This window comes from Styela clava, chromosome 4, assembly GCF_964204865.1.
Source record: "Styela clava chromosome 4, kaStyClav1.hap1.2, whole genome shotgun sequence".
NCBI classification, from domain to species: Eukaryota; Metazoa; Chordata; class Ascidiacea; order Stolidobranchia; family Styelidae; genus Styela; species Styela clava.
The window spans coordinates 18457820-18481089 of NC_135253.1; the positions used below are offsets into that span (position 1 = coordinate 18457820).

General features: G+C 35.6%; 1 protein-coding gene across 4 annotated transcripts in view; it reads right to left on the reverse strand.

Annotated features, from left to right (window-relative positions):
• LOC120326569 (uncharacterized) overlaps window positions 1–23023 on the reverse strand; it is a 44758-nt gene extending 21735 nt beyond the window's left edge. For 2 of the 4 annotated variants that reach the window (XM_078112121.1, XM_078112119.1), the window contains exons 1-25: window positions 22829–23021; window positions 22060–22251; window positions 21464–21541; window positions 20410–20598; window positions 19622–19720; window positions 19205–19393; window positions 17694–17768; window positions 16584–16682; window positions 13614–14746; window positions 13378–13540; window positions 12555–12883; window positions 12181–12336; window positions 11664–11822; window positions 11147–11314; window positions 10701–10871; window positions 9943–10110; window positions 8369–8539; window positions 6670–6840; window positions 6278–6448; window positions 5793–5963; window positions 4336–4503; window positions 4063–4155; window positions 3643–3813; window positions 2581–2751; window positions 415–585 (exon numbers count right to left, since the gene is read on the reverse strand). In XM_078112121.1, the coding sequence (XP_077968247.1) occupies window positions 415–585; window positions 2581–2751; window positions 3643–3813; window positions 4063–4155; window positions 4336–4503; window positions 5793–5963; window positions 6278–6448; window positions 6670–6840; window positions 8369–8539; window positions 9943–10110; window positions 10701–10871; window positions 11147–11314; window positions 11664–11822; window positions 12181–12336; window positions 12555–12883; window positions 13378–13540; window positions 13614–14746; window positions 16584–16682; window positions 17694–17768; window positions 19205–19393; window positions 19622–19720; window positions 20410–20598; window positions 21464–21541; window positions 22060–22251; window positions 22829–22982 (4980 nt within the window). In that variant the 5' untranslated portion in view covers window positions 22983–23021. Of the gene's footprint in view, window positions 1–414; window positions 586–2580; window positions 2752–3642; window positions 3814–4062; window positions 4156–4335; window positions 4504–5792; window positions 5964–6277; window positions 6449–6669; window positions 6841–8368; window positions 8540–9942; window positions 10111–10700; window positions 10872–11146; window positions 11315–11663; window positions 11823–12180; window positions 12337–12554; window positions 12884–13377; window positions 13541–13613; window positions 14747–16583; window positions 16683–17693; window positions 17769–19204; window positions 19394–19621; window positions 19721–20409; window positions 20599–21463; window positions 21542–22059; window positions 22252–22828 lie in introns of all 4 variants that reach the window. The other 2 variants (XM_078112122.1, XM_078112120.1) reach the window with 2 other exon arrangements.
• Window positions 23024–23270: the final 247 nt, after the last annotated feature.

Here is a 23270-nt window from a genome sequence, read left to right on the forward strand (position 1 = left end):
TTCCTATCGTTATAACAAAATCGCTTTTCTCTTTAATTACTGGACCAATTGCTTTAAAATTTTTAGTGGGTAAAGATTGTATTTTTCCCTAGAAGGCTTTTACATTTTTATTTCAAATATTTCTTTGAGCTCTATGGGATTCGTTTATTGTGTGCTTTGGCGCCATTAAAATTTGCGCTACTTGTGGCGGTTCCGCGAATGCATATAAGCGGACTTCGTGCTCAGCAAACGTCGACAGATCTCGTATTTAGCGTAAGTGGGAAGTTTTTCACGGAGAACGGTAGACTACGATACCTGATCAAGTAATACAGAAGTGACTCGGATCAGTCTGAATCATTACCGGTGCCCTGGGTGGTCGACTTGGTTGGAAAAAATGATAAGAAGCGGACTTGAGTGCCAGAATAATAGTCTTACTTTCAAACAATTATCAGAAGCTTCTTCGGCGAAAGCATCGAGTTTGTCACTTGTTAAATCGTTGTTGGTGAAGATTAGGCACTCAGTATTTGTAGTTGATGCAACTTGAGCGAATTTTCGAAATGTTGCAGGTTTCATCGATTTTTCATCATCAATTAATAAATTGTTGAGCTGTAATAGATAATTTCATATTAAATTAATCTTTATTACTTTGGATGTATTTCCGTGCTGTTGGCCTGTCAGTTGGATTTAAATAACGACTATTGAAATCTTTTCATTTCTATAGCAAACAGCACTATGAATATGGTCTAGACAAGCATTTCTTCAAGCGAATTTCAATCTATTTTTACCTCCTCGTTGTCTTCGGACCTCAATTTTCTCGGGGTTTTGATTACTATTAATGTCCTGTTTGTATTTAATATGTTAATATTTTGATTCTTCAGCAAGAAAATATTTGCTGAATCAACCGAGGCTTGGGTAAGATATATAAACGCAGATCAAATTGATATCTATTCATACATTCAATTTATGTTGTAAAGATTCGAGTGAAAGATAGTGAAGTTGATCGTTTGTTAAATTGCAGTTTTGGAATCGTAATGCCTCGGGATTGGTGACTTTCACAACTTTAGCAAATTCATGGAAATCGACAAATCTGAATTCGATTGAGCTCAACTGGTTGAGCTGTAAAAATGAAATTTTTACAACAAGTTTAAACGATATGAAGCTAGAAACTTAACCAAATTTTTAGCGCCTCTATGCTTAGTTGTAAACCTTACCGAATTGAAATAGACATGGCCGAACTATGTTATAATTCTGGCTTAAATCCGTGCTAATGTTTCTGGAGCAGTTGTCACAAGCACGGATCTACAGAACTATTGGGCTATACATGTATAAGGTGGAAGAAGAATAGCAAAATGAAAGTTCCCGACATTGTGATCTAGCTTAAAGAAGACAACAACTGCATATCAAAGACACAAGATCATATTAACATAAACGATCAAATTATTTTCCTTCAATGAATTATCCAAGTTTTCATTTTATGAAGTTCAGTGGGACTTTTTAATCGCAAATATTTATGTTTCATGCCATAACGTTACATTTCTTTATTACTAAATATATCAATATATATTACAAATCTTTAGTATTATCTAGGATTCTAGGTTACAGTCTGTCCGTTTTTACATCAAGTGCAACTTATGATCCTATTCCACTTTTCTCTTTCTCGGTCATTTTTTTTCAAGGAACTAACACAGACGTAATAGAATTACCGCATAGTTAAAATATGAAAACTGGTTACTAGTTATAACATTAGGATGTTCATGTGCTCGGGTGCAAAAGGATACAAATGTCCAAGGGTGCAAATGTCTGTTGGTGCAAATATGCTGGGTCGGACTGCAAATTATACTGTATGAAAACTGACTGTAAATAAATTCACAGACGCAGGCGCAATTATATTTGGACGCAAATGTACGGGGGCGAAAATGTACTAGGTGCAAATGTACGCGGGTGCTAAAAAACGTGAGTACAAATATCTTCAAGTGCAAATGCACGTGTGTACAAATGTACGTGGATGCAAATGTATGTGGACGCAAATGTATGTACACGCACATGTAGTAGGTGCGAAACTGCAAAAGCACGTTGACGCAAATAAACGAGAAAGAAAATACACGTGGAAGGAAATGTAATTGGACGCAAATATACTTGGGTGCATATGTGCGTGGGCATAAATGTACGTGGACGCAAATGTACGTGGCTGAAAGTATGCGTATATGCACATGTAAGAGGACGCAAAGTGGGTGTGAGCAAATGTACGTGGGTGCAAATAGACTTATTCGCAAATTAGGTGCAACTCGTTGAGCTGGAAAAATCAAATAAATTTTCAATTTCATTACCCTCGTAAAATCAGTGGCTTCTCCCGACTACTAATTGGTTTTAGATAATATTGTAGATGGAGACACGCGACCTTGTTTGAAAAATAAATGGCATTAATGAATACGCAAACGATCGAATTGGATGAATAGGTGACGAACATTAACTGGAACGAGATTTACCATATTGAATCAATAATGTTAAAAAAGATCTATAAGCCGTTATGATGTCATTTTAATACTCCATTAACTAATCTTGCGGAAACTACGTTCAGCGATTGATTGTAAGCCTACTTACCGACAATTTATTGTCTATGGCTCCTTTTTCAAACGATTCAAGTTTATTGGTTGATAAATTGCAGTTTTTGAAAACTAATGTATTTGGTTTTGTAACTGATGCAACTTGAGCAAATTTACAGAAGTCCGCAGGCTTCATTGACGTTTCTTCTTGTATCACCAACTGATCGAGCTGAAAAAAACACTATGTTCACACCTTTTTTTTGCTGTTATTTTATGAATGTCACACGCACAAATTTAAAAGACCGACTCACTACTGTCTATTGTGTTATTGTAATTCGTTTTTACCATATATGGTAATAAGTCTGAGTGCAATTTCATGAACCACCTCATGCCACCTATGGTCCAAGTCGCTTATATCACTTTTTCTATGTTTTTAATTTATCTGCTTTCACCTGTATATATTTGTTTCTCTGAATGTACGTGGACGCAAATGTACGTGGCCGCAAGTATGCGTATATGCACATGTAAGAAGACGAAAAGAGGGTGTGCGCAAATGTACGTGGGTGCAAATAGACGTATTCGCAAATGTACGCTGACGCAAATATAGGTGGGCGAAGATATATGTGTGTGCCTACAGACGGAGGCGCATATGTACGTTGGTGCGAATAGGACGTGGGCGCAAATGTACGTGGACGCAAACGTACGTAGCGCAAATTTACGAGGGTGAAAACAGACATGGACGCAAATGTACATGTACGCAAATGTACGTGAACGCAACTATACGTGGGTTTGAATAGACGTGGCCGCAAATGTACGTCGGCGCAAATGTATGTGGACGTAAATGTATGCGGGCGCAAATGTATGTGGCGCATATGTACGTAGGCGCAAACATTCATAAGTGCAAAGGTACACGCGAGCAAATATTCTTGGGCGCAATCGGTACGCGAGAGCTGAAATTTGTTGGTGCGAATGTTGGTGCAATTGTTCGTTGATGCAAAAATATACAGGTGTATCCAGCCCAGCGTGCCCGTTACGGATACAAGTTTATGTGAAAAGATAATGGAACCATTGAGAAACGCTGGTCCAAATTGGTAAATTGTACGTACGTAAATTAACGTACCTTTAAATCATGCTCTAATGCTCCTCTTTCAAATGACTGCAGTTTATCACTTCTTAGTTCGCAGTTGTTGAAAACTAAGGCCTCGGGATTAGTAACCGCTGCAACTTCAGCTAATGTATGGAACGCTAGAGAGTTCATCGATGTTTCGTGACGAATCACCAAGTCGTTGAGCTATAACAGATAATACGTGGAAATCGTGGAATATTCAATTTGGTGTTGACAATTGACACACTGTGAAAACCGGTGCTCTGCTTGTGATCACGAAAGATTTTTTTTGTGACAACGATAAATGTGAGCCTTTGACCAATTTATTTGGCTACTCCTCTTCAAAATAGCCTGAATATTCGCTTACATGATTGATATTTGATATCTAATTTCAAATTTATATGTTTTACTACAACAAAATTACGGCATACTCACCTTGATATTCTGTGAAAGGGTAATTTTTTCTGAATCGAAAAGTTCCTGTTTGTTATTGATGTTATTTGCTTGCGTCACAAAGTTTAGCGTCAGCTCGGTAATAAAAAGTATTTCAAAGGAATCATAAGAACTAATAAACGTTTTCACCTTCCTTAAACTATGATTGAGATATATACATATAGCCTACTTTCAACTCAAAGTCCGATGTTTCGTATATAAAGACAATAAACGTTTCTAGCTTTCCAGAACTAAGATATAAATATGTGCACATACCTTCAACTTAAATTCAGATGCTTCGTGTGAAAATGATTCAAGTTTATCAGTTGTCAAATCACAGTTATTGAATACTAAGACTTCTGGATTAGTAACCGAAGCAACTTGGGCTAATTTACGGAACGCTGAAGGGTTCATCGATTCATTTTGAACCTCAAGTTGTTTGAGCTGTAACAGATTACATGAGTTTATCTGTGAGGTTTACACTAAGTGATTTGTATTGTGGCAACTTTCTCTAGATAATTGTAATAAAAAAACGATTAATCCGCGGACGCGGAAATTTTTGAACAAGGAACAATTTGTGAGCGAGCAATGAAGTGTTTTATACAATTATGCACGGTCAGCCTGTGCAATACTGTTTGAAGTAAACGCTTGGTAATGAATAAAAGTATGGGAATATTTAACCTTTGAGTTTGTCACTAATCAAAACCGCGTATGGAATGTACACGTGGACTTGTATACCTCCTTGCTAAGATCTTTTCGAACTGGAGTCACAGATAAATGATTTTGGGTTCACCATTTTTTACAGACGAATGGCTCATCTGAAGCAATTTTTCAACATAAATAACTTTTTATCAAATGCACTATCCCACTGCGCTTTAAATATTGACATATATGTTTCGAGTAAAAAAAAAACAGACGCCTTGAGATGAATATATAGAATAGCTGCAGTGAAGTTATATACAGGGTGTCTCAAAAGTAAGTATACACTTTTAATTTAGATTTGCTTCTCAGGTACTCATCATAGAGCTTTCATTTCTTCAGGAAACTTAGTATGGATAAGTATTAAAATTTAGGTATTGTTTGCATTTTTCAACAATCCACAGAATGACAAGGAGATTACCCTTAGAAGTGAGGTGAAAAATCGCTGTTTGTCAAGAAGGATATATAACAGTAAGGCATTCGGCACTTTTAAGACGCAGCATTACGAACATTTTCAAAAAATTTATGGAAACTGGATCTGTTGTTGATTCACAAAGATTAGGAGGACCAAGGAGCGGACGCTTTGAGGAAAACATTCAAAGCTGAAATAATTTCAAATTCTCTGTTAATTAAATAACCGCTTAGTTTGCCCTGATGATTTACATGCTTTTTGCCAAACAGAAATCTCGTTCCTAATTTTTGGGGTTAATCTCCTTGTCTTTCTGTGGGTTGTTGAAAAATGCAACAACACTTCAATTTTACTAGTTATCCATACTATGTTTCCTGAAGGAATGCGCGCTCTATGATGAGTACCTGAAAAGCAAAACAAAATTAAAAGTGGATATTAATTTTTGAGACAGCCTGTATATTCAATGTAAAGTAATAATCTCCGTAAAGATTTGGTGGGTAAATAAAAATTCATCTTTTTATCAATTTATCTTTACCGATCATAATAGAATTTCAGTATCAACCGACCACTCTTCATTTTGTTAAAATATTTGTCTTTATCGTTTTCCAAAATGTTTAACTCTTACCTTCAAATGACGATCCAAAGCCCCTTGAGAAAATGAATGGAGTTTATTCGTTGTTAGAATGCAGTTGTTGATGTGTATACTTTCAGTATGCGTGGTTGATGCGACTTGAGCAAACATACGAAATGCTTCAGGTTTCATCAAATTTTCGTCCGTTAGGTTCAACTCGTTGAGCTGGAAAAAATGAATGAATTTTCAATTTTATTACCCTCGTAAAATCAGTGGCTTCTCCCGACTACCCTGCTAATTGTTTTTAGATAATATCGTAAATGGAGACACGCGACCTTGTTTGAAGAATAAATGGCATAAATGAATACGCAAACGATCGAATTGGATGAATAGGTGACGAACATTAACTGGAACGAGATTGGCCATATTTAACCAATAATGTTAACAAAGATCTATAAGCCGTAATGATGTCATTTTAATACTCTATAAACCAATCTTGCAGAAACTACGGTTTAGCGATTGAATTTGAGCCTACTTACCGACAATTTATTGTCTATGGCTCCTTTTTCAAACGATTCAAGTTTATTGGTTGTTAAATTGCAGTTTTGGAAAACTAATGTCTTTGGTTTTGTAACTGATGCAACTTGAGCAAATTTACAGAAGTCCGCAGGCTCCATCGACGTTTCTTCTTGTATCACCAACTGATCGAGCTGAAAAAAGCACTATATTCACACCTTTTTTTTTGCTCTTATTTTATGAATGTCACGCGCACAAATTTAGACCGACTCACTACTGTCTATTGTGTTATTGCAATTTGTTTTTACCATATATGATATAAAGTCTGACTGCAATTCCATGAACCATATCATGCCACCTATGGTCCAAGTCGCTTATATCACTTGTTTTATGTTTTTAATTTTTGTGTTTTCACCTGTATTTGTTTCTCTGATGCTCCTATAACAAATGCATCTAATTTATCACTTGTGATATTATTGTTGGCAAATAGCAACAACTTGGTCTCGGTGATTGACGTGACTTCAGCAAGTTTTTCGAAAGCTGAAGATTTCATTGAATTTTCTTTTGCAAGATGCAATGCATTGAGCTGAAAAAAATAATTAAATATTATAACAAAACATGAAATTAATAATAGAAATCTTTTTCCAGCCGCATTCCTGAGGCCATTTTGCATGGGTATTGTTAGAATAATTTTTTTTCGTTAACCGTTAAGACCTAAAGCTTCACTTACAGCCTTTTAAAAGCGTGTGCTAGAGTTCTATTCAGCAATATATCCTTAAAACACACTTCTCCAATAATATTTTTTCTATGCGACAAAATTTCTAATAAACAACCTTGAACTTGAGAGATTTTGTGTCTAGTAGAGGGATAATAATTATTTATAATTTCAACGTTTCCTTGTGTTATTTTCCTACAGAACAATACGACAACCACTATTATAGCAAGAATGGTCACTCTGAAATTCACAATTGTATTTACAGAATTTTCAGGTTCAACACTTCAGTTGACGATTTTGATGACGTCACACCTCTAATTATTATTGCACAGATCCCCTCTCCCAATGCAACAAATGTTACTTTTTTTGACGAAAATGCGCGTAGAAAGACATATACAAACTAATGCGCGCCGTTACGCGTGGTAATCACAATTCATTTTACATTTTTTTCACGTTTAAAATTTTGCCATATCTCCACCAAGTATGGTGCAGTAGAAATGATATTTTTCAAGACATCACAGGGCCAGAGATGGAATATATGACTAAAAATGCATGCTAAACCAATACTAAGTCATTATAGGGGAGTTATCGGCTGTCATCTCTTATCTGGGGCATTCCAGCGATTTGACATGTCTGATTCGCAATTTTCAAATCGATGCTATTTATATAACTCGCACTTTGCGTCGCTTTTTTCCTTTCTCAAACGACGGAACAATAAGGAAACGAGAATATCGGTCAGAGACCGAAGACTTATCGATCGAACGTTAGGGGATCCCCAAAACAGCGCGTTTACTCCATAGTGACACCTTGTGTCCCATCACTAATTAATTGATAACTCGCTAATTATAGTACATAATTCATCCGAAATCAATAGGCTTCTGGTCCGACATATGATGAATGCACATGCGAAATCTGGAGCAGATTCAATCTTGCTTTCGTGAGATATCGCGTGCATCTAACAGCCAGACAGACTGACATACATACAGACAGACAGACAAATACCTATCAACATACTTTCCGATTAAAATCGATCAGTAATAAATAGCTAAGAGCGATATCAACAGTAGGTACCAGTGCGCTAGCGTAAACATTAATCTCATCATATATATATGTACTTCTGATCTGGCAGAGGGGTTACCCGATGCTTATATTTTTATCACAATCATTCATGATATTTTTATGAAATGCATGTATGAAAAAAGCCCTGATGGCTCGTGAGGCTATTCTTATACATTTCTCATCTTAACTTGATATATTGTATGATCAGATACCCGTTTTTGAAGTTTAACCTCAACAACTAACAACATTGATGTTTACATCGTGACAAGCTTGAACAACTGAAAATATCCAAAGAACTTTGATTCTATATAGCGCTAGCGCCTGGGATTATATTCCATACCTTCACTCGATGGCTAGAAGCGGCTCGTCCGAAGGACTCAAGTTTTTCGTTGGTCAGAGTGCAGTTCTTAAACGCCAAAGTTTCAGATTTAGTTGCTGATACAATTTGGGCAAATTTATAAAACTCATCACGATCCATTGATTTTTCTTCGCAAATCATCAACTTTTTGAGCTATAAATATAATGCAAAGACTATAAAGTATTTCAGAATATATGAACACTGCCATAACATGTAGAACAACGTGCGTTAAGCATATCTACCCGTACGGCATACAGACTCAATTGTGAATATATATATATTTACGGTGATACTGTTGTTTTAAATGAGGGTGGCCCAAGGTTGCAAGGTTGGCGGGCCGCAAAAACGTTTGAGGATGTCTCGCGGGCCGCATTCGGAGAAAACCCAAAATCGATCAAAACATCGCGAGTTTACTCACTTTACATACATTTAGGAATGAGAGTTTTCCGTTCTAATCTGTTTTTTGGGGAAGATATATAAAGCCCTTGGTTATTTTAAAATTGCTTCCCTAGAAATACGTCATATTTCCAGTATTTTTTCTCTTGTTTGGTTTTGTAATGTCGCTTAAAATTATATTCTTTGGTGACAGATATATATTACTTAAAACGACGCCAGACATTGCTTTACCGCTTTGGTGAGCAACCAAATACGTTTCCTCACAGTTTAACTCGATCAACTTTTTTCACACTCATTGTATGATGAATTGTTTTATTCAACTAATTTTATTACTTGTAGCATGAGCAGGGCTGGTGCTATCGTCAAAAAAACAACCAAGTTCGTCCAAGTTGGGACTCTGGACCCAGCTAAAAAATCTGAAAGTCAGTTCTGCGGTTCGCCACTACTGTCACATGGGAAACGTTTGAAAATAGAGGAGTGATTTAACAAATATAAAGGCACAAAGCGTATCTCCAAATGAGGAGTTACTTGACGCAAGCTTAAGGTACAAAGTTTTAATCAAAAGCGCGACCCATCTCGTCGGCTTGGTCCTGTCTGCACAAGACAATTCATTCTCCTTGTACCGATCACAGGATATCATTCCCATATCGGCACCGCACCGTCTTGGCGTTTAAGGATACAACATTCAAATTACGTGATTTTAACAAGCATGAATTCCCGCCATCGGGATTAGGAAAAGGGATAATGTTTAAAAATAATTCAAAAATATTCTGCCAGTAAATACAAATATCTGACAATGGTTTAGTGCACGCTAAAATTGTTCTGCGGTTCGGACCACCCTGTTTTAAATAATAAATGGCGCCGACAAAACAAGTTTTTCTTCATCAATCAATATTATAATAACCAACAAGTTTTAACAAATACATTGAAATGACATCATTTACCCGACAGAGATCAATACGCTTTTTTCTAAAAAAAATTCCGAGCTAATAATGTAGAGCAGAAGGAGTCCCATTAAAACAGCGAGCATAAATACGCCGAAAGCTTCCGACAGTTCTAGCCCTGTTAATTCAAATACAGCATTTGACCATTTCACCCTAATTCGCTAGGATGAACTACTAATTTATTAATTAAATAAAATGATAACTTGATTATAATACTTTTAACTCGTGTTCTGAGGCTCCCTGTAAAAACGAATCCAATTTGTCATTTGTTAGGTTGGAAGCGACAAATTTCAAACTCTCCAAGTTTATATTTGATGCAAGTTTGGCGAGTTCACAATATAGTGGAGCTTCTGATTTTTTATCTTGAACAGTAAATGACTTGATCTGTATAAATAAGTAACGACGTTCATAAAAACATCTTATGCTAACACATTATTATAAGTCAAATTAGACAATAGTTAACAGTTACAAACTGTACGTTTGATATATAGGCTAGCGATTAATGATAAATGACTCAATATAGAAAGAACCTTTTTTACACTGAGACCAGTGTCTATATGTGGTGTTGAAATAAGTGTATCGACAAAACCCCGAGGTTAGACCGTTTGCCATTAACATGAGTATTTTGCGCTCTGGCATTAAAATGTTTATGAACCAAATATAATTATACAAAATGTTTCGTAATGTATGAATGTCAAATTTGACTACTGTTGCACTTCCCTGTCTTTATAATTCTAACAGTCTTTATAAATCTAACAGGATCCCACATTTATGTCTTGTAGAGGAAGTTACCAAGACAGACTTTTCTAATACCATTTTGTAAAGGTTTTTTCAAAATTTGTTTATTCGTTAACCATTATCACATTTAGTACCGCAATTCGAAAAATGCAGTTCCGTGAGATCGCGTGGACGTAGACTGGCAAATGGAATTAGATATATACGTATATACTTTCTAGGTGATCAAGCTGACTTACCGAAATGTCCAGTGTTCTCGCAGTTTTATTGAATGATTGCAGTTTCTCTTCTGTGATGTCACAATCGAATACACCAAGGGAGCTCACATTTGAATTAGCAACAGCATTTGCGAGTTTAATATACGCGTCTGGATCCATGACCTTTTCACGTTGAATATCGAGGGTGTTTAGCTGTCAAATGAAAAAGATAGTGAAGCTAATTTATATAATACATTGGTAGGTAGAAAATTATTCAGAGCCCACTTCTGATGACAATGTCGTCAGTCGACGAGACACGGCAACAGAAATGTGAGTCAGATCACAGACAATTAGCTTGGTTTTTCCAATCGTTTGCATTTATTGTTGCTTTAATTAGTTTAGAGACGCTTGGTTGATCATGCAATATGCTAATCAAAAGCCACAGCTTTATATACAATATTTATATTAATATATTCCAGATAACTTACTTGTAATTGGCAGTCAGCTGCTCCACGTGCAAATGAATCAATATTGCCAACAGTAAGGTTACATGCAGTAATTGCCAAATCTTTTGTTTTTGCATTTGATAAAAATTCTGCGAGTTCATAAAATCCAGTCCCCAGCTTATCTTCTCGTCCAAGCAAGAACATTTGCACCTACGTAAATAGATTGTCAAATTAACGACAATAATGATTGACAGAATTACACATTTGATAAAAACTGAAATATTCCGATGCAAAAGTGTTTGCAATGCTGTTATTTGGGATTTGAACTCAAATATATATGATTATGAAAACAAGGGAGTTATTGTGCAATGTAGTTACATCTTGTTTGTTGGTCACTAAATGTTAAAAATTGACGTTCTATGTCAATTACATATATATACGATTGGTGAATCAATTGTGAATTGATGTGGCAATAATTCTTGATTAAATTATCATCAAAAAATCATACTCAAGATGTATGGGAAAATACAAGAATGAATATATTCTCAACAACTTTCACCTCGACTTCTTGAGCGAAAGCTTCTTTTAAAATTCTCAATTTTTCGGCAGTAAAATTAGACGATACAAATCCAAGTGAGGAATATTTCTTTTGTTTTCCTAGACTACGAATAATTTTTGCAGAGTAGTCTTCTTGCAGCACAAGCTTACTTAATGATCCCTAGAATTCAATAATAAGAAATACTAAATAATACTTTTTTATATTTGATTTGTATTTAACATGAGTTTTTTCAATGCCCATTATGACGTTAATTAATTCCATTGAAAGTTGTGGCGTCATTGATGAAGGGGTTCCACAAATTAAATCGCGTAGATGCCTCGTGTCGTCTAATTTCGGCCCTGCTTACAGAACATTCTTAATTTGTTAAACATTAATTTTTGAAATACGAATTTGAATTAAATCAAACGGCACTTTCTCCCACAATTTCAAATGTAATGAAGCACACGAGGGGAAGCAATCTCTCACAATAGTTTATTTGTATCTTTGAGTACAAATGAAAGCGTATAATAATTTTTACCTTAAACACCATATCGGGTGACGTTAATAGTTTTTGAGCCAACAATTCATCGCATCGCAAGTACACGTACACTTCAATTTCTAACACGCCGAGCAAACGCTCAAGTTTCTTGTAGTCCTTCAAACTAACTTCTTTTCCAATACCAACGTATTTCATCTAAATATTTTGGGGACAGATTACGCTAGGGGTCAAAGTGACACGATAAATTTAACCGGAGGAGTGAGATATAGAGCAGTTTTGGAGCAGAGATGATAAATAGTAAATATATATTAATGTTAAAATAAGATCATAGATAAATACTTTTAAAAAAAAATTTGTACTATATTACGATTCAAATAGAAATACACAAAGCACTTTATGATATTTTCACCTACCTTCATGACATCGACAAATTTGGATGAATCATACATAAGTTGCAAGGTGTTTGAGTCTAACGTTATCAAGTCAGCTTTGAAGTGTTCTAATGGCAAGCTTTTATTTGAAACAAACGCTAACGCGTAATTTTCCATTGCGCTCATTGGATTCACCATCCAAGTATCTAGTGAAACCTCAAATCGTTTGATCAAATTCTTAAATTGAGATATGACGTCTGGTCCACATTCGTGTAAGATAGACACAATATTGATGTCTAAGATCGTTCCACTGTGAAGAAAATTCTTTATTTGTGATTCGAGAGATGATTTTTGTCTAATAATTCCCTCGTCTGAAACGTAAATAGTTCAAGAATGTTAACAGCGTAAATATTTAAGGTATTTAATTTTTAGCAAATATGCACAAAGACAAATGTATGCGTCTTGAAAAATATGCTCAATGTATCATGACAGGGCATCACTACCATCCATCTCCATTGATATTTTAGTCGTTAATTTGAGTTTATAGTTTGTTTTCCATTTGTATTTTTATGTCGTGAACATTGCAAAGGCATTGTTGTCTATAGGGTATATTATAGTAGTTCACGTAATTATTGAATTAAAGCCGGTCTTAATATCAGTTTTTATCAATAAAATTTTCAGTATGATTTTTGCAATAATCAACTGTGAGTTGGTTACTTTGAGAGTGACCAGTGAGAAGTAAGTGGTTTGCTGTCTCTGGAACAGACCTAGATCTCAAACAGATTTTAAACATAGTTTGGCAAATACCACAAGAAAGCATTTCTTTTAATTTACGATGGAAAAAACATTATAAAAGCTAGCGCACCAGGTATATATCTTTCGCTGAACTTATTCGTCATCGGGTTCAAGACGATCCCATACAAAAAATTTCGAGTGTTTTCCCATTGTTGATCGTTAAGCTCAGTCGAAATAAAATTATCAAATTCGTTTTCTTCAAAATTGAGGAGATGGAAAGCAGCAAGCAGTTCCTGCAGAAATTTAAATTAGAAATCGAAAATTTGCCTAATAACGTACAGATTTTTTATATTATGGCACACTTACTTGTATGGATTGGTGTAGGAATTTGACATGCATATTTGGTTCCTGAATATTTCTTGTTGGCACAAGTATTCCGAGATATGATATATTTAATCCAAGATTTTCTACATCAGCTATAGGGAACGAGAAGATATTTCCTCTTATGCCATTAAACGCAAGTTTCATCATATTCCGTATGTTTGTATTGGAGTAGTTAAACTTGGTAAAATAATTAAGTACGGAAACCATTATGCCCGACGTAGTATTTGGAGTCTCTGCTTCAGTTTGATCACTGAATTGTAAATGAACAGCCATATACATGAGGAACATTGGGTTCTTGCAAAGAGAAATAACACTCGGAGTGTTGATAAGCTCGTATTGTATTGCTTGTTCTAGCGCATTAGAAACGACTAAATCCGATAGTACTTCTGAAACATCATCATCACTAAATCCTTTAAGGACTACCACCTTTGAAGGGTTCTGATTTGGATCCAAGTCCCAGAAGGTTTGCCAGCGAGCGGTGGATAAGATCTTCATGCCTGGATATAAGGAGCCAGATAAAACATTTGCCAATATAGTGTTTGTTTTTCCTTTGAACTTGGGGTCAGCAATTTTTGGATAGCGCCCTCCAAACGATTCAGCGGCTTGATCGAGTCCATCTAAAACTAGGACAATATTCTCAGCATTTTCTTCTACCCATCGCGCACCAGCCTCCTTCAACCCATCTGGAATGCCTATTTGTTGCGTGAAAAGAAGATCGAACACATTGGATATGTTTTCGTACTGGAGATCGGGTACCGAAACATAAAGAGTCATTTTCGTATTCCTGAGACATCTGACCTTTCCTTCCGAGACTAATCTTGCGTATTTCATGGCCGAAATTGTTTTACCAGCCCCGGCTTCACCCAGTAGCATGACGTGATTGGTTTTGGATCCTTTGAACTCCTCGTGTATTTGATCGATACAAATTTGCGTTTCATCAGTTCCCATCGATTGAACACCCAATTGTTGATTACCAGTTTGCCTTCCGAGATCAAAAATGTTTAATTTTGGTTGAATTTCGTGCTCCAATTTCTGTAGCTCTTTGAATGACATTCGAACGTCATATTCAGTTGCTTCGTAAGTATTAGCTTGAACTTTTTGAATAAATTCTCGTTCTGAAAACAATAATATCATTTTTCAGGAGACAGTCCGCAATATGGTGCAAAAAATTATGAGCTAACATAACCTGAAACGGTTGCAATGCTTCCAACTTTAGACGCGGTCAAAATTAGTTCTTTAAAAAATTATTTACTCAAACCACGGTCATTATAACTACCATGCTAAAATGATTTTAGACATTAGCTTGTACTCTGTGGAAATTTATTATCGTTTAGCTCAGTGGTTCCTAAAGTGGGCGATATCGCCCCCAGGTGGGCGAAAACGATACAGAAGAGGGCGAAGAACCCGAAGGGGCGATATAGGGGCGGTTTTGCAAAACCTGTTTTTGTTTGGCATGTGTGCGTTCGCAGGTTTGAATCCCGTGGGCGATAATCACACACAAGAGGATTGCTGGACTCCTCTACAACATTAGGAAGTTTGCAATTTAATTATAATTTGACAAATGACAAGACGCAGAAAAATTGAGGCTGAGTGCAGGTGTTCAATAGCGCAGAAAATATTCAAATGGAGCTCCTTGAAATGTAATGCAATGAGGAAATAAAATTCATATTTTTTCCTATTTGAGAGATGCATCACTGCTTGATTTTTATAAAACTGTATCTTCTTAAAGAAAATCTCTATCAAGATTTGACCATGCCATGCGAAAAAATGCACTTCGAAGTACATATGTGTGTGAACAATTATTTTCCAAAATGAACATTCCAAAGAACAATATCAGTAGAGGTTGCGCGAGACTAACTCCCAATCCTTCCTCAATGCTTTTGGGCTAATGGATCCGTATGCGTATAATTCAAGGATGCTGTAGCACGAATAAAAATACCGTACCACGCAATTCAAGTGTCCTGTTGCACACTAACACAATTGAAGAACCTTTTCTTGTCATTGTTGTAAACTGCTTGTCCGAGGAAATCTAATTTTGGTCAGACGAAACGTTACAAAAATACATTTGCGTTAGTGTGCAGCAGGACAGTTAAATTGCATGTTACAAATAACTGGGATTAGTGATGCCCATTCAGAAAATGTTCCAATCTTAGCTTCATTCAGTGTGGCGGCGATGTCGAAAAGCTATCAAGCTCGATGAAGCAACAAGTTTGTGTCACATTAAATGTCATTTGTAATTTTTTTCGTTTAATAAGACGACTGAGCTGAGTTCACAAATTGTGGCAGTCTTCGCTCGCTGTTTCGTTTTTAACTTTCAAAAAATATGTGCGGCGGGCCAAGATTTGCAACCCTTAATTTTGGCCCGCGAGCGACAAAAGGTTGCCGACCCCTGGCGTAGTCGATGGTCGGTTACGGCTTCCCCCACTATCAAGTCCATGAATCTGAAACAAATAAATGGCCGGCAATTTTTGAGGAGATGAAACCCTGGATTCCTTCATTTTCAACCTCTTATATGGTGGAGAAGGGGTTTTCAGCTGTGACACCATTGCTATCAAAACATCAGTAAACGGGGTGATTTGAGATTGTTCCTGACGAAAATGTCACCAAATATTCAGAAACTCGCTGACGACCACCAAGCTCATCCATCTCATTAAAAAACACTATAAATTATGATTTGTCCTTTTGTTTATTTGGTCTGTAATATATTCGTTTCTGACTTTACATTTATTTTTGTAGTGCCGGGGGGCAATGAAGTTGTATAAATCACTGTAGCGGGGCGATGATACAAAAAAGTTTGGGAACCACTGGTCAAACAAAATTTGATGTTTATTTACCGTCAACTCTGGAATCCGTATTAATACCTTTGTCCGTAAACATTTAATGTTGACCATATTCTTCCACTAATTAGGTATTTTAGGTATAGTCAGTTTAGTTTAAGTGATATTGTTTCACCTGGTCCCGAAAAAGTATCCACCGTCACCGAAGGGTTTCCTCTAGACTGAAAAATCTGGCGAGAACCGGATGGTTCATCTTCAACCTGAGATCGTGACGCTGAAATCAAACATAAAATATAACGTCACGCTAATAACCGAATTGCGTAAGTCAATTTTGGCGATTTTGAGTTTTTTATAAAATTGGTATTTATGTAATGCTGCGCACCTATCTGTTAACTCAGATTTTATTTTAGGAATTTCGAAACCCATGAAAATGGAGATTTAGTATGACATGCACATTTGTGCAATTGTTTCGTCATAATGAATTATCATTGTTACCACATGACTATCGTGACGTCACAAAGGCCAAATACCCTCTGCGAAGTATTTTTGAGTTTTTTCATCTTGGATTCTAGCTTAGCGCGTATTAATTTGAATTTATACTACAGTATAGGAAGACGTGCACTTGTGATATTCACTGTACGAGATCAATTCAACTTGGTTGGCTTTTATATTGGGTGCATTGCTGATTTATTCTTTATATTTAATCTTAGTCCTATTTTGGTGGGTGTGCAGAACGTGTTATATTGATGAAATATATATTTTTAAACATAAAAAATAATGTTATTGAAACTGATTAGCTATTTTGGGGATTAGACATTGTAGATACTGAAAATTACATTTGATTTTGAAATGTTTAGTTTTCAGGACTGGTGCATATAGTAAAGTTGCAAAATTGCGTATGTCCCCAAGTCATAGACACATTTCTGCCTAAGTCACAGTGCGCCATTATGACGTCACTTAAACGCGTCATACAAATTACCTTAAATCCGGCTACGATCAAAAAATTGAACCATGGCAAATTATTGACTCTCAATGGCATAACAATATCATTAGGAAGTTTTTTACGTTTTTCTCAAAACTGCTAAAAATGACTTACGCAATTCGGGTATTAGCGTGACGATAAATTTATACTAGTTTTTACCTATTGTAAAATCATTTCGGCCCGATTGATTTTCAATGCAATGACGAGGTGAGAATTTAACGTAACAAATCTATTGAATTTAAACGATATCGGAAAACGCAGAGGAAATTTTTTATTATCTAAGATTCTAATTCAAGCACTTACTTCGGGAACTCTCATATCGGATATTTTCATATTTTTCAACTATTTCCATAAGGTTCTTGGTCGTTGCTAATTCTCCTGGAATTAGACAATGATATTATTTCTAGATTTCGTACACTCCTTAGATACTTACCGTATATGTTGCAAGCAGTTTTACTGTGCGTGTACATATTGAACTATCAGTATCAGTAGTTTATTTTTACACATGCCGAAAATACACATTATACGAATAGGATTAAGTAAAAAAAGAAAAAAATGCATTTTAGTGTGAAGGAAGACGCGATAAACCAGTAATGGTTATCGAGCAGCGTCACCTACAAGGAAGTCTAACATCAAATTTTATAAAGGAATAAAAAGACGAACATAAAATACCAAGAGAATACGGAAATAGAATATATTCAGGCGACCCGAATATCCGAGTCTCGTTCATAACGAAGGAAGCAAGCGACTCCAGTCACAACAGGCGGGGTAACCATGTCGACGCGTTTTATTAGATATCAAAGTGATAAACCATAGTATTATGAGGTAACTATGGATAAACGGACTAAGAAACCTCGCTTATCAGCTGCAGTAAGGGCCATTGGGGCAGTACCTCATTCGGAAGACATTAATAACAAACAATATTATTGGAATCAGGTTCCGAAAGGGGTTTTTAAATCTATACGGTACTCATGGAATTCTACAGTGGCCTGATGATGTCTGAACTATTGAACTATTACTGAACTATACCTGGACTATTTTTGATGAGAATGCGAGTATGGAAAGCAAGGACTTACATCGAAATCGATAGGCCAGAAAATCATCATATCCAGGATATCTGATTCTGTGTTCCACTTACTATTTTTAGCAAGGCTGCGTCTATCACTCACATATGAGAGCTATATTTGCAGGCTTGTCCATGGGACATATTTTTTGTTCCATTCCAATCCCATAGCAATTATGCCTGTCCCATCCCATCCCACGGGATTCCCATTGGAAGACAATTCAATAAAAATTGGTAAATTTAGGTTTAGCGTCTACTAAATAGGACTACATGTACGAAGAGACATGCAAAACAACAAAATTTACGGACTTTGTTGACTTTATATTTATAAATATTATATATACATGTGTCCATCAGCTCCTTCACGAAGTATTTTGTTAATGCTGAATATATTTTGCTCTTTATAACTATAAAGAGAGCTATGCTCAAATAAATGGACACGAAGTTCATAACAAAACGTTTTACCATTATTTCCCCGAAAATTATACGGTTTTCGTGTCCCACGTATCCCATTGGAAATACAAATGTGTCCTGTCCCATCCCATGGGACGTTTCCCATAATTTTGGAATCTGGTTATAATTTTAAGGTATACTTGAATTCATTTTCGTTTTCCGAGTTGTGAAATTTGACCAAATGTCACAGCTTGCAAAAAAATGAACTGATACAAGTTATTACGATTATATCAAGATTTTTATATCATTTTGAATGATCATTTATTTATTTATTTATACACGTCGTGCAACTACTTACCAGCATTTTGCTTCCATTGTTTTAATAGTCCAAGCTTTTTGTCGACAGAATGTTTTTTGTCCTGATCAATTGTGGCCACGTTGTTTTCATCCAGCGACAGACCATAACTAGATCGCGCGAAATGTTTGAACTTAGCTAAGTCTTTGAACTTATCAATCACGCAGAAATAAACATCTTCAAACCTCTCACCTAAAATATAGTGATTTTTATTATTGGAGAGCTTGAAAACCTTGAACCCTCGAGGATTTGAATGAGGAATGAAATTTAAATAAACAAGACATGTTGAAGTATTTTATATGCATTATAGTACTCGATTAAAAAGTTAGTTGATGATAAAGTTAAAAAAATCAATTCATTTTTGATTTGGCAAGCGTTTGAAATAATTTAAGGATCCGAAGAAAACAAAAAGAGATATACTTGTAAGACTTTGATCTTCAAATCTCTCTTTTTTCACATCTTTCTTTTTGTTGTAATTCTCAACTATTTCTAATATTCTTCCTGTTGTTGCTGAATCACCTGGAGTATAAAACACAATACATAATAAAATTACAGTTTTCCTTATGCTAACTGTGGGCTGTGATGTTGACTTTAAACGAAACTCGAAGCGAAAAACCAAATCCGGCATGGTTTGAAAGTGGGCTCTCAGTCAATCTGTGTTAATAGTAAATAATATTTTTATAGGAAAATTGCAACCATTCGACCTCAGGAGTAAATTTAAGGCTGTAGTTGTACGAGACAATCTAACCAGGGCAGTTGAGTTGGAGTTTTGTTTGTTGGACATGTTTTCCCTGCAGTCGAAGTCGGAATCGTATATTTATTTAGGTTGCGCGAAGTCGGGATTCAGGATTGAAATTTTGAGTTTCTCTCAGTTCGGAGCCGAAAATGTATATATTCAATGATGATTTTTGTTAATAAATTGTGATTTTCTCAGATGTTCCATCACTAATTAATTAATAACTCGCTAATTATACGACATAATTCATCCAAAATCAATAGGTTTTTGGTCCGAGATATGATGAATGCACATGCAAAATTTGGAGCGTGAGATATCGCGTAACATACGAAAGTGTCTAACAGCCAAACAAACAGACAAATACCCATCAACATATTTACCGATCGAGATCAATAAGATCGACATGAAGGGGTTAACCGTGATGCAGTTGGTTGTCATTTACCTCGAAAGAAAACGGCGTTGAATTACTAACCTTCATTTTGTTTCCACAGCCATAGCATGCTAAGCATTCGGTCAAGTCGATATGTTTTATCTTGTTCAATAGCAGTAACATCACCATCACATAATGCTAACCCATTCTGGGATAGAGCGAAACGTTTAAACTCGTCTATACTTTGAAATGTTTCAATAATTCCGGGAAAAACATCCTCGAATCTTTCACCTGGATTAAAAAGAGTAACAAAATTTATCACACCATTAATATAAAGTTAATTGATATTATGGCATTAATTTTTATATTAGATATAAATTTGACCTATAATTTGAATCATCTCAATGACATAATATGGCGGAGTTTTCCATTATTCCTATGACTTGAGTGAAAATAAAATTGGGACACAAAAAAAGAAATAAAAAAACTTGAAAGCAATCTTTTGAGCAGAAATAAAATACAAAAGAGGTAATTGAATTGACACAACTTATTAAAAGTGAACTCGCTAAAATTTCTTATTGAATTTTCAGTCTGAACTAATGGGTTTGAATGTAATCAGTAATCAGTAATTTATTTCTTCACGATGCTGAAAATATGAACTATGCATACACAAATTACAGAAAATGTAAAAAAAAACGCATTTCAGGGTGAGATGAAACGCCGAAAACCAATACTGGTTATCCGGCAGAACCCTTACTAAAGTCTAACAGAACGTGACTAATCAATAGAATAAAATAAAGTCAAACTAAATATGTGTTTTAAATAATAAATTAAAAAGCACGTCAAGGCGACCTGATACATACCAAGCAGTCGCCGTTTCAACAAAAGAAAGTCGACACCAAGAACCACAGTCTACGTAACCATGGAAATTATAGTGCGAGACAGTCTCTCAATATAGTCATGGCGAGGTAACTAGGACCTATGATGGAGCATTGAACGTTCGATTATGTGCATATGATTGTCAAGGTGAAGGTAACACTGAATGTCAAATTGGATCAGTATAACATGGTTCGCTATATATGTTGTTTTCATACGTTGTGTTACGTTACCCATGTGTCTAAGTGCCCGAAATGAAATACAAGTAATTGCCAAAGACCTGGAACAATCTTTTGTTTCCTTGCTTCAAAGTAATCCTTTGTCACCTGTTCAATATTTTCCGCTGCCTCGTCTCTACCTAAAGACAAAATAGTTCCATTGTCAGATTGCTTTCTTTTTCTTTCAATGACCCCCTTGATTAAACTCAAAACTAACATAACTACGGAGAGAATTGAATTTGGAATTTAATTAAAGTTTTTATTGTATAGACAAAAACCAGATGAACAATCTAGTTCCAAAACCCTTGTTTTGGTGAAATATGAAATAGTGGAGACCAGCTTTTGTTGACTTTGTTATTACCGATGCTAACAGTTTAATTAAATACTGACCGGTCTCGTTGCGAAGTTGTTTTATTATATAGTCCACACACATTCTGGCTGTCACTAATAATTTATCAAAGGATTGACACTGGTGTTAAACTGTGAGTGAGCTTTACCAAAGTGCTAAGCTTCAGTCAAAACGATCCTCATTATATGAAGTAATTTTGAACAAATTTGGAATGGCATAAACTCCTATAAATAAATATATTGGTATAATTTTACGTCATTGCATATTCAAAAAATAAAAATTTTCACGGGTAAATAAAATACATCTCACCGTTTTTTTCTTTCCAAAGATTTAAAAATGCACGTTTCTGGTATTTCACCGACTCTGTGCTATGTTCTGTAATATCATTGACGTCCTGATAACTGAGTACAAGTCCGCATCCCGATTGCGCAAACATTTTGAATTGCTGCATAGAGGTGAACCTTTTAATCACTTTGCAGAAAGCATCTGCAGTTTTCTTGTCTGAAACATTAGAAATATAAAAATACATTGAAAATATGTGGAAATATATATGCGGACAAGAAATACGCCACGAATATTTGTACCGCAACATCAAACCCCCGTAAGCATCGAACTTACAGCAATGGCCGTCATTAAGAGTTGGGCGTTATTAGGTGTCAACGGAAATGATTATCGAATCATAGGACATTTGAATTGGGGGATATTTTTAAAAGCTCCGCAAATCGTAAAATTTTTGCTCTAAGTATAAAATCCAATAACGCGATTTTAGACGTGTACTTCTTCTGCGTTATATTTAAAATTCATCAAAAGACAAGCCCCACCGACGATCTGTAGTCGTTTTTATTAGCCGTACACCGACAGGTCGTAACGGTACCTAGCAGACGTGATGCGTACATTTTCAGGCACGAAAATGCGAAATTTGTAACATTCTCACTTTGTGTTCATATTATGTTTACATCTCCATCTTTACGTTATCTTTTTTTAAATCAAAACAACAGCAATTATGAATATGTTCTATCACCAATGTGCGTCTGTTTTTTTGTTTTGTTTTTCAAATCAAGGTATAAGTATAACTAACTTTCATCTGGCATTCCAGGTCCCGGATTTCTTTCAATTCCATGCACCGCAAGCAACTGAAATATGAGTATTCGTATAGCTAAACTCAAAGCCCAGACAGATGGTGGCAGAATAAAACTCCCCTTCATCTTGGTTCTTTCCCCCCCTCCAAACATTCCAATTCTCACACAGTATGTAGACTATTCAACGTTAGTCATATTTCTTAGAATATTGACTCCTAAAAATAAATTGTGTTTTACAGCAATGAATGAAATTAATACAAATTTGCTTTTCTTGTCAATGTGCGCTAACACATTTCTATCATTTTTTCGCTAACACATTAATAAAAAAAGAAAAATATTTTGTGCAAGTCATATAAAGTATTTTTTGAGCTCTATTATAATATTTACTCGCTCATCAATAATAAATTGGCAAACTTGCCACATATATATCATATATCAGGC